Genomic DNA, 13,558 nt, shown 5'->3' with positions numbered 1-13,558 from the left:
TGCATAAGGACTTAGACAATGTCTTAAACGTTGTACTTTCAAAAGCTTTCAAAATTGAAGCACTGTACCCGTCATTCTTTAATACAGGAACAAAGAATATATTCTTTGTTTAGTCTGAACACAGAAGTAAACAATGAAATTAAATATCCCTTTGAGATTTGTATTTATCACTTACAAGAAGCACTTCCTAATAATCAGTGGCAGCTAGGCTGACAAGCAAACTTCAGAGCAAAGCCAGAGGGGATACAAGTCTATTTTAGGTTTGCTATTGACAGTAAGGGTCACAGGAAAAATAAACTCAGCAAGCAGTGTCATGCTACCACAAACCTCTGCTGGCCAAGCAGAAACTAAATTACAGCCCAACCTTTCAGCACAGCAGCAAGACTTGGGCAATTGGGCTGCCCTGCAGTGCACAGAGCACAACATACAGATGAACAGGATTAAGCACAAGTGAGACATAACATAAATTACAGGCAAATAAATTTAAAAAATTGGAGGAGCTAATTATCCTGTAGTCTGGATTGGGGGTATTTTGTGCTTTCCCCTATTTTAATATTTTGAGTTTACAAAATCAATCTGTGAAACCCTGTGGAAAAAAAAATTGATCACTCTCTCCTTCGAAATAATAATAATATAGATAATCTCCACTGCCAAAATTAACTATAAGAAAGGAAATCAAAGAGCAGCAGAAGGACTTAGACACTATTTCTATCACATACGCATAAATATGAATAATAGAAAATAAAAATACTTTGAGTGTAAAAGTTTAGTCCTCAGCTTCATTTCATACACTGTAGCACTACTGGGAAAGCTTATTTGATTTCTCTATCACAATAATAAAACATAAGATTTGTGTAAAGGGAAGAAGATGGAATAAACATATTCTGTATCTGATGGCTTTAATTTTGTTAAGTTGACTTCCTCCTAAAGCTGATGACAAAAGCAGCTGTGTGGACTCACAAGCACTTCTATCTACATCTTTCCATGCACTAATTGCAAATATCTGTTTTATACAGTCCCAGTATCCAAGGCAGATTTAATTTTATTCTATCGTTCACTAGGCATATATCAAAACCTGTAATTTCATTCCATTATTTTGCTTTCTTTTTTCTCCACCTATCATCCACTGGATGCATACACAACCCTGTACTTCCTACTGTTTTCTTTTTCTTTCCTTTGCTTTTGGGTTGGTTTGTTTGTTTGTTTAGATGGAGCCACACATTCTGTCCACTGTCAGGGGCCAGTTGCTTGAAACAAAGAAGGTTTTTCAACTTTCAAACATAATTATACAGGGCAGAAATGCTTAGACAAGTTCTTATTGCCCTTTCCTTATAACTGGTGATGATACATTGATAATTGATGAGGAGTATCTGTATACCACAGATAAAACTTCAGATTTTAAACTCAAGTGCAGTTCTAGTGAGTGATGCTTCAGCTTTGTACCTTCATTCTCTGCCAAATTGATGCCCAACTGTGCCGGTCTGTTTGACCACTTTAAGAGATTTGCTTGCCATTCTCTCACTGTTGTCTGCTAATTTTATAGATCTCTGGGATATGAGGGGCATGTGGCAATGCCACACTAACTTGGTTGTGATTTTGGAGCCTACAAGTTGTCAGATTAACAAACTCTCCTGACTTTGAGGTTCAATAATTCATCAACTTTGCCATCACTATTTTTACCTTGCTGCAAGGTGGCATTGAGGATATATGTTGGATCAGCTTCCACAGGGCCCTGTGAGCATGATTCTTGTTGATAGAACCAGGATGTCTTTTGCATGTTTGAGATCTTATGGACTGACAGAAGAAAAAACAGCTTCTGGTGACTGCAGTAATAACCACGACAATGGTGAAGAACACAAGGAGCCCAGTTCCAGTGTAATGTACTCCATTAAGAGTTTTTGGGATTGCTCCAGTGAATAATTTCAATCCTCTTTTTCCTTTAAGGCTCTCTGATGAACCATATCATCAGTTCCTTGAATCTTCTCCTTTTGTAAAGTTTCCTTTCAAAATTTGACTAGCATTGAGATTTTTGAGTATGCTGACCATGGAAATGTAGGTGGCAAGGACAAGGACAACAAAAGACTGATCTTAGTCTTCTTGTCACCAATAATAGAATACTTCTTTCTCCAGAGCTTTAAATGGAACTTCTCTCTGCCCTGAACTTCAGTTTCTTTTGGCACATTTATCACTTCTCTTTCTATGTATAACGACTCTATACCAGTGCTGGAGAGTATAAAATTGATTGGTTGAAAATTAATGGAGCAAGCAGGAATGATAGAGAACAATTACTTGTGCATTACGGCTTTTGATAAGCTGGCAATCTGAGGGGGCACTAACATAAAGCACACCAGTAATGGAAATGCCCAGTGCAGTCTGACCTTGTCAGAGAACTTCAGTGAGGCCAGAGAAGAGGGAGAAGGGTCTTGTACAAAATTTGGAGAAACATGCATAGAGGAAGATTCACCTCACTGCTATTTAGCAAGTTAGTGCCTCGCTACAAGGGTGCAAATTGGAAGGAAACAACAAATATTCAGGAAGTTTTATATACAAGAGGCCACAAAAAGACTTTTTTGCCTTACAAGGCTCATGCAAACCAGAGCCCTGCCTTTATTTTCAGGCACATTACACTACATTGCAGCCAATTTAAACACTTTTTAGCTGTCCAATTTCTGCATTTACTGTTCCATATAATTTGGTTCATCTCCTGTGGTGCCAACATCTTGAGCAAGGCACTGAAGAAAGAGCAAAGAATTAGGAAGAGAAGGTATAGGCAAGTTCAGTGGCTGATGGCCGTGCAATTTAGAATTCAAGGAAAGAAAGTTGTTAGGGACTCATGTCTCCAGCACAGATGCATTTGAATATATTAAGAGAGGTGTTTAATAGCCATTTGGTAAAGAAAGGTCCTGATCTTCCTCAGTAAAATGATGGCTAGAATTTTTCAGAAAACAATTTTACCACATATGCTAATCCACATTCTCTTCATTTTCAGACTTTTTTGCAGATGGCATTTTTAGCAAAGTTGTCAGCTTCTGTGTACAGAGTACTTTTGCATTTTACATGTGCTGCAAGTCTTAGATGCTTATAGAAATATCCCTGTTTAGAAACAAGTTACATATGGCAGCAGTCCTTGACATAGTGCCTTAGGAGCTGGTTACAGTCATTGAACACTTGTCTGCTTCAGGGATAACCTTGTCTGTTTTATCACAGGTTGATTGTACCTGGTCTAGAAATTTGTGAAAGATCTTTTGCCTTCCCTTAGTCTGACATTTTGCAGGTGTCTGATGTGCAGGTGTTCTCCAGAAAAAAAAAACCAAAAAACAAAACAAACAAACAAACAAAAAAAAAACAAACAAAAAAAAAAACCCAAAAAAGCGCCCAAAAAAACCCACCAAAAAAACCCCAAACAGCTGGACCCTGAAAAATGGTGCATACAAGTGAATATGAAAATGTCAGCTGATGGCACCTCTCACAGTTTATAAGTGACAAAAACCCACTGACTCAAAGGACAACTGACTTCAAACTACGGCACACAGATAGAAAACCAGATTCATTCAACTTTGGAACATTGCACTGTGGAAAACATCATGTCCAGAAATGCTGTTTGAAAGCAAAAAAACAGCCAATATATAAAGATGCAATACAACTGAAGTTTGTAATAACTAGATTAATAATTTGTGTGGGTCAGGCCTAAAAATAAATCTTAAAGAGCTTTTCTTCCTGAGTCTGTGCTATTAACAACACTAGTGAGTTTCTTCAGCAGGCTTCAGCATCATTGAGGCAATCTGCTACAAACTTTTCTTATTTATACCCTTGTTTCAAGTTTCTAGAAACTTTCAAGGAAAACTGTGAATTAGGATGCTCTTGACATTTAATAACACATTTATTTTGCTTCAATGGTAACCAGAAAAGATAAATGCATTTTGTTTCCACAACTTGTCAAAGAAAACCAAGAACTTAGTCCCATAGTGCTCTCAATGGTAAAGCTTTCATTAAACTTTTTTGAGTCACTCTTGTAAAAATAAAATAAAAACCACACCCAACCAACCAAATACAACCACAGGAACTGGCTAAAAGAAAGGTGTTATCTATCTGCACAATACCAGAGAACTTTGCTCCAACAGTCACTCTGAAACAAAACAAAACTATAAAAGCAAGCATGTATAATGTGTATTACTTACAGTGTATTTCTAGAACCTGCATTGCTATCTGAGGTGTAGAGTTTAGGGACTCATGATCTACTCTGCAACTTACAACTGCACCATCATCACTGCGATCTGCTAGGAAATCCAGTGTGCTGCTGACTGTGAATGTTTTACGAACTGCATCTTCTTCTTTTAAATATTTAACATCTGAAAGAAAGGATAAACAGTTAGTTATCTTTCCAATATTTTGTCAAAAAAAAAGTAGTCCAGCATTAGACAGCTAAATTTTCTGTCACAGTTTTCAGAAAAAAACACATCTTTCATATATGTGTTGGTCTTCTCTTTAATATAAAAGTAATTAGACTGCAGTTATTCCTCAATTTGCTCTCATTGTCAGAGCAGGAGATACATATTGAAAGGGAAAATTTTGAAACTGGTTCCATGATTCTGCATTCAAACAGAAATTCCATTCTTTATTACCTCTTGAATGTTTAGGTCCATATTTGATATAAATGTTCTCTGTTAGGTCATCTGAAAAAGATTATGGTCTTGTCCCATCCTCATTACTTTATGTATCCACAGTCTCACTAAATGTGAAATTTCCCAAGATCATTCTTACAGCCTCTCACAGTAATGCAAAACACAGATATTACTGAAGCCATGTGCACATAGTCAGATTAATCCTGTGCTTACTTTATTCATTGCTTATTCTGTTCTTTGGTTAGAATTATGCTAATTTACTAATTAAACTAAACCCAGGTATAGTCACCAGTGGTAATAAACAATTGTAAATAGAGCATGTAATAGTATTTACCTGAATATACAAATGAGTTCCAAGACCAGAAATAAGATTACGGAATAGAACTTTCACTCACTGCTTTACACCATTCTAAATTGACTTGATACTTTTGTGTAGATCCAGTTAAAAATCTGAGGTTTTAGACAGACATTGCAGCGGAGGGAGTTTTCAGCTTTTCTTAGGAAGCACCATCTCAGTTCAAGGCTAAGATTCACATCCAGAACATTTTGTAGTAAGAAATACGTGCTAGATCAGAAATGAAGACCCAAAAGATTGAGCATTTGAGTTAAAATGTCTGAATATATTAACTAGAATATGAGATTTTCTTACACATACTTTAGAATTGTTTTACTTGGTTTCCAATGCCTGTGATACTTATTGATTTTAGTTTATTTCAGAAAAATTGTAAGCTTGTTATATTGATTTATTGCAGTGAAAGCTTGAAAAGACATCTATAAATACTTAAACATATATATTAAATTACACTGAGATTTCATATGTCCTCTGTGCCCTAAAAAAGTGAGAGGCTTCAGTTTTACAAATTATACTAAATCCCATTAGAGAACAGAATGACCTAAATAAAATTTCCATGAAATATCAATTTTAGAAAGCAAATCTTCAATGGCTTAGGCTACATAGTTTTAGATTAAAAATACCTCTGACATCAGAGAGGTGGTCTTTATCATTGTCTCCAGACAGAGAAGGACACCGTGTAGTTATAGAGTTTCCATTTTCCCCTAAAATATAATTATTTCTTGCACACGAGAATTTTTCTGCCTGTTTGCTGCTAGGCTTTAAAAGATTGCAATTTCTGCCATGGTCACTATTAATATTTAGGGATTAGTAGGTAAGAGAAATATTGAGCAGAGCTAAAGCAAAGTTATTATAATCAAACAAAAACAAATGTCTTCACTAATATTTAAAGCAAACACATGGGATTTTGTTCGCAGAGTTAGGTTTCCAAATTTAATAATAAGGACCTATATAGGTAACATTCTGCTTATAAGTAATGTGCACATCCCTTTGCTTACTGACTGCAAGTGGGGGACAGAAGACTCCTGAAAACATCAACAACTTTATTTTATTGAGATGTTGTGGATTCTTAATCCTTTAGAAAAACAAAAGCAGTTAATGTCCTAAATTGATGTTTACAAGTCTCTCTCTAGCTATCTATTGTGTGAAAGAGTTCAACTCTTAGAATGAACTTCCTCTGCAAAAAGGGCAGTGATAAGATTCTACAAATTGTTGGCATCCTCACCAACAGAAATTTTTAGCTTGTCCTCATCAGCTGTATTTTCTTAGATGTTTCTTCATGGCAACGAAGGTGTGATTGTGGTATGTTCTAATTGAGTGCAAACCCAACTGGATGTAAAAATGGTGGAGATCAGGTACTGGGTACACATCATCACTCAGGACATTTTACAGAATTTTTAAATATGTTACTTGTAGCCTACTGTTTCATTTGTTTTCTTGCTGCTCCTCTCTCTCCTAAATTCCCTTGAAGAAAAGGTTGAAAAGAAACCCATGACACAAGAGTTTTGTGTGGGAAGCACTGTAATGGGACAGGCTGAAGGGGTACATCTTTATGGAGGAGGACCTAGGGGTGGTAGGACATGTTGAATATCGTGCAGGGCTGAAAGCTAAAACCCACTGCCTTGCATCAGTAAAAGCACAGCCAGAGTCAGGGGAAGTGATCCTTCTCTCTTTGGCACATGCATGACTACATTGAGAGTACCAGGCCCAGTTTTGGGCTTTCTGAAGAAAAAATGCACAACGAAACTGTTGAAAAATGCCGTGGTCAGTGGAGCTGTACAAGGACATCTTAAGAAAGTTGGTATTATCTAACTAGAGGAAGAGAAGACTAAAACCAGATCAAACTGCTGCTTTAAAGTACATAAATTATGGCCATAGAGAAAAAAGCCAGAATCCCCTCAGAGGTGTACAACAAAAGCTAATGGGAAACAAACATAAGTTACACTTAGATAAATTTGGATTATGTATCATTAAATATCTACAAATAATGAAAACACTCCACAAGAGGGCTTCAGAATGCTGAAAAATCTAGCCCAGACAGAAATGTTTCTATGGAATGTCTGTCCTGGAAGACTTTTCAAACCTGAATTGGAGAAGACCTTTAGACACTTGATTTAACCTTGGAATAGATGTTGGGCCAAAGGAAACTTGGGGATCAGCTTTGGGCCCAATTCCATGACTTTCAGACAGGTGCACATTCAAATATGGCTGTAACAAATAATGGAGGGTTATAGCTCATAAGTATAGATGTTTGATAGTGAAAATAACAAATGGAAATAAATATAAATAGCTTGCTCATTGCAAGCTATTTATAAAAGCATATACCTGTAATACACAGAAATACTCATCTTTTAAAAAGACAGCTTTTCTGGTTTTACATGGCAGATATAATTTTTGTTTATATTTAAACTTTAGTTCTGACATGAAATAGCCTTATTATCTAAAAATAAAAAATCATCTTTGCTTTAGAGGTTTCTCAAGACAATGATCAGTGTCTCTCTGAAATCTTTGTCTATGCTAAAATTAAAGAAGCTTACTCAAAGTATCTTAACTTGTTGCAACAAAAAGAGCTTATTTAGTTTTAAAATCCAATCTGCCTAGGAAAAGAAACAAAAAAGGAAATCCATTCAAAATATTCCTGAAGCCTAAAAAAAATTATTTACATAATTTTGTTGAATGAGCATGTAACAAATTTTGTTGAAAATAATAGGTAATTTCAAAATCAAAAATCTGCATTTAGCTTATCCAGTATTTTTGCTCTTAATAACCTCACAGAGGTGTCACCAGAACTCTAAGCTGCAGATCCCTTTGTTAAGTTGGTGCATATATGAGTGACAGAAGAGTAAACTAAAAGGTGTGGCACCCAGTGCTTCACATTCAGTCTCTCTCATTACACTTACTTTATCAAACACTATTCCTTTATCAGATTATGATTTCTTTTTTGAGTCATAGCAATGGAGCTGCAATTTTACAGTGGCTTTTTCCCCTTTGGTGCAACTCTGATCTCAGTGCATCATTTATATTCGTTTGCAGCATGTATAATACAGTGGAACACAATTGGATTTACTGGTGCTAGACAGACGAACTTCTAACCTTTAATGTCAGCTGCATTAGCATATCATTTCATATCTATTTTCTCAGATTTATCATTTCACCTTTTACACTGCACAAAGCTAATGTAACTTCTGCTGATGCCACTGCAGACTGGTTAGGTTATTTTATTTCTAACCTTTGAGAAATGGCAATGTGCTCTTCAGAAGACCTAGAAAACTGAACTGAAATGAATGTGCTCAGTACTTTCCTCCTATTTCTGGTTGTCAGGGTTTTTTTCCCCTTTATTTTCTTTTTTCATACTCTTTTTATACTCCTTTATTCACCATTCTGGGTTGGTTGTTTTTTTTTGGTTTTTTTTTGTTTTTTTTTAGTTTGCTTGTTTACTTGTTTTTAAATCCCTTTAGGAACTCTTAAGAAAAGTAAATTGGTTAAAGAGTCAAATCAGCAAATTGCTTACTGGCTTCAAATACTTGTCAGCTGAAGGAAAGGCAAAGGTATTACACCAGATTTTACAACATAATTTTTAAAATAACATATTTTCAAATAGGTGTAGCCTTTCTGTTAGGCCAGCTGTATCAGTGTTTCTCTTATATTATTGACTCTTGGAGTTATTTCCAATCTTAACATTCCTTGACTATGTATATTCATCATGCCACCTTTTCTGGAGGACACAATCTATGCTGTGCCATGTGTGTTTGCTGTGCCATGTGTGTTAGCTGTGCTGTTTAATTCTTTTTACTTACATTTGATTAGATGCTGCCTGTCTTTCATCAATTTCCTCAAATTTCCCAGTACTGAAAAGAATTATTCTCTATTTACTCATTTTCTATCCTTGTTAAACATTGCAAATTATTCCAGTCTAAAATGCTTTTTCCTTTCAATACTACTCTCATTTTCATTAGAAATATAAGAACACATCTATCATGGACAGGATTCCATAGGTAATCATCTGCATTCCCCTTTATTCACCAATTTTATACCACAACTCTGCTTTGGCACATTGAACTGTGGTAGAGAATAGTAAAGAAAGATAAATGGTTCTGTAATTAACTCTGTAACTTTGCTTGAGGCAGTTTATTGGAATAATGAAATACAAAATATTAGACAAATCAGATAAATGAAAGGTGTTTTTTTGTTTTGTTTGTTTTTGTTCTCTAAAGCTGCACAGAAAAGGTGGATTCTGATTCTTTTATTCATCTGATCATATAGCAGAATGAATAGAGGTGACATGAATAAATACCAATACATTATCCTTTTTATCCATCTGCTTTATAATGGACACCTCAACTGGCTTGGAGGTGTGACAGCATCAGGAAGGTCTCTTAACTCACTCATTCACCAATGAGGATTTAAAACTATTCCAGCATTTTTAAGAATATGGAGTAGAAAACTAAACTCTAAGCAAAGAACATACCAAGTGAAAGAGAAGATGGAAAGGAAATAAACAGCTTTTTATATGCAGCTCTTTCCTAGCTCGCTGCATCCTTGAAGGCAAATCCTTGCTGTCAGCTTTGGTTTTAGTCACTCAATGGCTTTCAGTTACAGCAGACTTTGTCCAACTCCCCCCAGCCCCTGTGAAGTTTTCCTGATCCCCTTTGAGGTCCATCTTCTCCCTCCTCACAGCATCCTTGCCTCACCCGGAGATTCCGAGTTTGCCAGCTGAGATTCCCTCATTTGCTGCATCCCGGCTCTCCCTCACCAGAGCAGGTTCCCTAGGTCTCCTGTGGGAAGTGCATTCTCCTGTCTCCTCGTGGTCACATTCTCCTGTTCTGCCTCACCTGGTCACATTTTTTAGGGGATTGTAACCTAAATCTGGGAATTAACTAAATCAGACATACCCCTTGCTGTAATGGCACAAGAGAAATGAAAGGGAAAATATCAGGGATGAGTGGTCTGACTGTGATAATAATCCTGAAAACATTTCTCTATGAAGCCTCACAGATGAGGCACAGAGTTCTGAGCAATCTAAAACATCAGTTCTTACTATTTGAAAAAAAAAACCAATAAAAAAATGGTTATATGACCAATGTAGTAAATTACAATCAATTCTTCATCTGTTTACTGCCCCCTACTCATTTTATGACCCAATAGGAGCAAGTTTACAAGCACCGATTAAAAAACCCCACAATTCTACAGAAAGTATAGTTTTGCCAATTGGACCAAATGACACCAAAATCCTTTTAAATACCTTTAACTTCTTTGTCGTTCTTGAACCATCTGATATCAGCTGCTGGCTTGCTACCAGATGTCTTGCAAGTGAGCTGCATCCTCTCTCCCTCCATAACTGGTGAGGTAAATCCAGTAATTTGTGGCTTCTCAGGAACACCTAACAAGCAAACAAGCAAAATGTCTCTGATGGTGTCAGCTGCTGCCATGAATGCACGACCAACTTAAAGTTCACTTCTTCATATGCTCTAATTTCTGGAAACAGGATAATTAATTCCTCGTGCCTTGTCAGTTAAACCTTTTTCCTATTGCAAATTATTCATCAATCTGAATGGTAGTTGATTCTAAATAAATAAAGAAAGCAGGCATTACCTAATTTTCTAAGAGAAACAGATTGCATTTTAATAAATATCTTATCTCTGTATATTCTGCATGCAGCTCTAGTCTGATTTGTTACAATATTTAAACTGCTCAGAACAGCAAGCAGGAAAGCACTGCTGTGAAAATTAAACACTAAACTGGCAACAAAAAGCTGAACTGACCTAAGTTGAGAAAAGATATTTACACCTAAATAATGAAGACTTTAATAAAAAAAAAAACAGGGAAAAGGGAGGGTGAAAATAATACTGGAGTCACTTTATCTGCAGAGAAACAAAACCAAAATGCCAAGAGGTATAATCACAGCTCCACCGACTACAGTGAGTTCTTCAGCTGTATACAAGTTCTTCAGAGGAGATCATATGATTTGGACATACCAGACTGATAAATATCCAATTTGAAAATGTTTGTTTTTCAGTGAACCACGGAAGATTAAAAAAAAAAAAAAAAAAAAAAAAAGCACAAAAAAAGCAAAACACAAAGACAATTGGGAAAGTTTTGACCACTGCATACATAAATCCATTTAACTTATGAAGACACTAGAATAACTTATTTTAAAGTAATACTGATGACAGTAATTAAAAAAAATCTCCAAAAATGTTAGTTATATCTTGCAGCTACAGTGATTTGGTGCATTCACATTTGCGGCAAGATAAAGGACTTGGTCACACTAGTTGATCGAGTGCCCTATATTTAATAATTCAGTTTTTTCTACATCTCTTTTCCATGTACAGAAAAGCAAAACAGCATCACCTCTTGCATAGTGCATCTCTTTAATAAATCTAGTCCTCTCTTTCAGGACAGAAAATGGTGTCTACTACAATACCTTGACACTTATATTTTCTAATCGAAAGCAGAACAGACAATAAAGAGATTATTAGTACTTAAAAGGATAGTTTATCTGATTAAAAGATGTAATACATTTCAGTGGCAAAGATTCCCTTCTCCAGCAGCAAATGTTTTAATAGTTTTAAATATCCCTTTGAAATAGGAAATTACAAATACAAAATGAAAAAATGAACTGTGCGGCTTTCTCTCTTGGAAGGTTAATAAATGATGTTGGGAAAACTTCATGAAACCCTTCCCTAAAATGGAGGTAAAGCTTAAAGGACTATTAAAGATCAAGCTACTTTTGTTAATAAATACTGGCTAGATAATCTGGGGGTTTTCTTGTCTTTTTAACACCTTTCTATGTCTTTATACCATTTAAAAGGATGAACTGGTGCACTCCTCAGTTGTTAGATCATGAAATGCCTCTCTACAGAGGGAAGAGTAAACATAGGCAGTTGCTATTCGAGAATATTTTGCTTTGAGTGGGTACTTTTTGTCCTTAATGGCAAACTTGTGAAGATTTTTGTAAAATTGTCTCACAGGGACGGAAAGGGAGATGTATTTCATATCCTAAGTACAAAACCAATTCCCTGGCTGGACTGATGTCAATATTACTGCCACAGAGAATATCTTACATTAGTTCTATTAAATTTAACTGTCTGCCCATCCACGTATAATAATAAAACAAAAAGAAAGAAAGAGTCATGTTCAGGGACAGAAAAAAGGAAAAAAGAATAAAAATCAATCTATAAAATCATATAGCCTTTTAGGTTTGCAGGTGTGTTTTAGTGAACTATAGCAATTTTGGCTGATTGGGCTACTGACATTCATAGAATCATATAAAGCTTCGAGCAGAAACTTTATTTCCTGGGCATCTCTAGAAATCTATTGCTTTTCTATGTGTATCTATAACCTTTGGGGAAAACAGCAGAGCACTTAGAGGATAAAGCATAAAAGAAGCACAAACCCGGTGAAAATTTGCACTTTATAGACCAAAAAAAAAAAAAAAAAGAGAAAGCAGAATGAGTCAAAAAAATGCACAGCTAAGGAAAAAATGATAAAGCTCTAAAGCCCGTTTTGATTTCATGCTTTCTGATTTTCTCCCCTTTGCCCTATCCAATAGATTGTCAGGAGATGAACACATGCACCTTCCCTGCACTCGTGGTGCTCGGGATGTAGAGGTTTTGTCCATTTCATGGAGCACTCGCTCCGTGGCGTTGGTGTGCTCCCTAACTCATTATCCTGCCACGGTGCAAACAGTAAGAGGCATGTTCTTTTTCAGCCCAGCAATATGAAACAATAAACATCAGGGGAAACTAGATCAGACGTTTACATTTATCTTCTGCCAAGCCTTAGAAAAGTTCATTCTTATCATAATTTGCCAGAGCCTGAGGAGTTTAACACTTAGTTCTTTCTGCTCAGCTCAGTTTGTGCTTACCGAGGACGGTGAGGAAAGCCTTGGAGGTTTTGACAGGCATGGTGAACAAAGAGCAGGTGTACTGCCCTTCGTCCGACAGGGACACGTCGCTGACGCTGATGCTCAGCTCGTGCCACGACGCTCGCACCAGCTCGATTCTGTTGTCCCTCAGGGCTGAAAAACAACAAAAAAATCGACATTACTGTTGGATCCAGCACGTGAACAAAGCGTGGGGGATTGTACAAGAGACTCCATGAAGGTTCCTAGAGAAATCAGGCCATAGAACACAGGGCTGTGGACACAGTTGTCCATACAGAGCAATTTGTTTTCTGTGTGGAATAAAATGGAAGAGTTGAGTAAGATTTTGAGGGATTTATTGAGTGATTTTTAACATATATAAACCTAGAAACTACAGGACTTGAATTAACCCTGGCCTTCCTCTAAAAATCCCAACAATGACTGATTTCTGCCCCCTCACAGCTTTGTTCAGTGCCTAAAATAAATCCTTCCCAAAACCAGGTTGTTTTCACATATTTAAAGATGTTGAGAATCCTGTATCTGGCCCTGCATAGTTTGCCTACAGATTTTTCCTTTGTCCATTACTACTAATATTGAACTGGAATATCAGATTTCTCAAATTTTGTAAATAATTATTTCTTATTACTAATAGACTGAAAGTTCCATTTATACATACATATATAGTACACTTAAAAATTTGAGGTAATTGAGTATAGTGGC

General features: G+C 36.2%; 1 protein-coding gene across 4 annotated transcripts in view; it reads right to left on the bottom strand.

Annotated features, from left to right (window-relative positions):
• The window catches only part of CADM2 (cell adhesion molecule 2), a 585,014-nt gene that overhangs the window by 105,625 nt on the left and 465,831 nt on the right, over positions 1–13,558 (bottom strand). For all 4 annotated transcript variants that reach the window (XM_030263057.4, XM_030263065.4, XM_030263073.4 and 1 more), the window contains 3 exons: positions 12,842–12,994; positions 10,217–10,354; positions 4,179–4,349 (listed from right to left, as the gene is read on the bottom strand). In XM_030263057.4, the coding sequence (XP_030118917.1) occupies positions 4,179–4,349; positions 10,217–10,354; positions 12,842–12,994 (462 nt within the window). The remainder of the gene's footprint in view (positions 1–4,178; positions 4,350–10,216; positions 10,355–12,841; positions 12,995–13,558) is intronic.

This window comes from Taeniopygia guttata, chromosome 1 (genome assembly GCF_048771995.1).
Source record: "Taeniopygia guttata chromosome 1, bTaeGut7.mat, whole genome shotgun sequence".
NCBI lineage: Eukaryota > Metazoa > Chordata > Aves > Passeriformes > Estrildidae > Taeniopygia > Taeniopygia guttata.
This window is presented reverse-complemented; position numbering and strand designations above follow the sequence as displayed.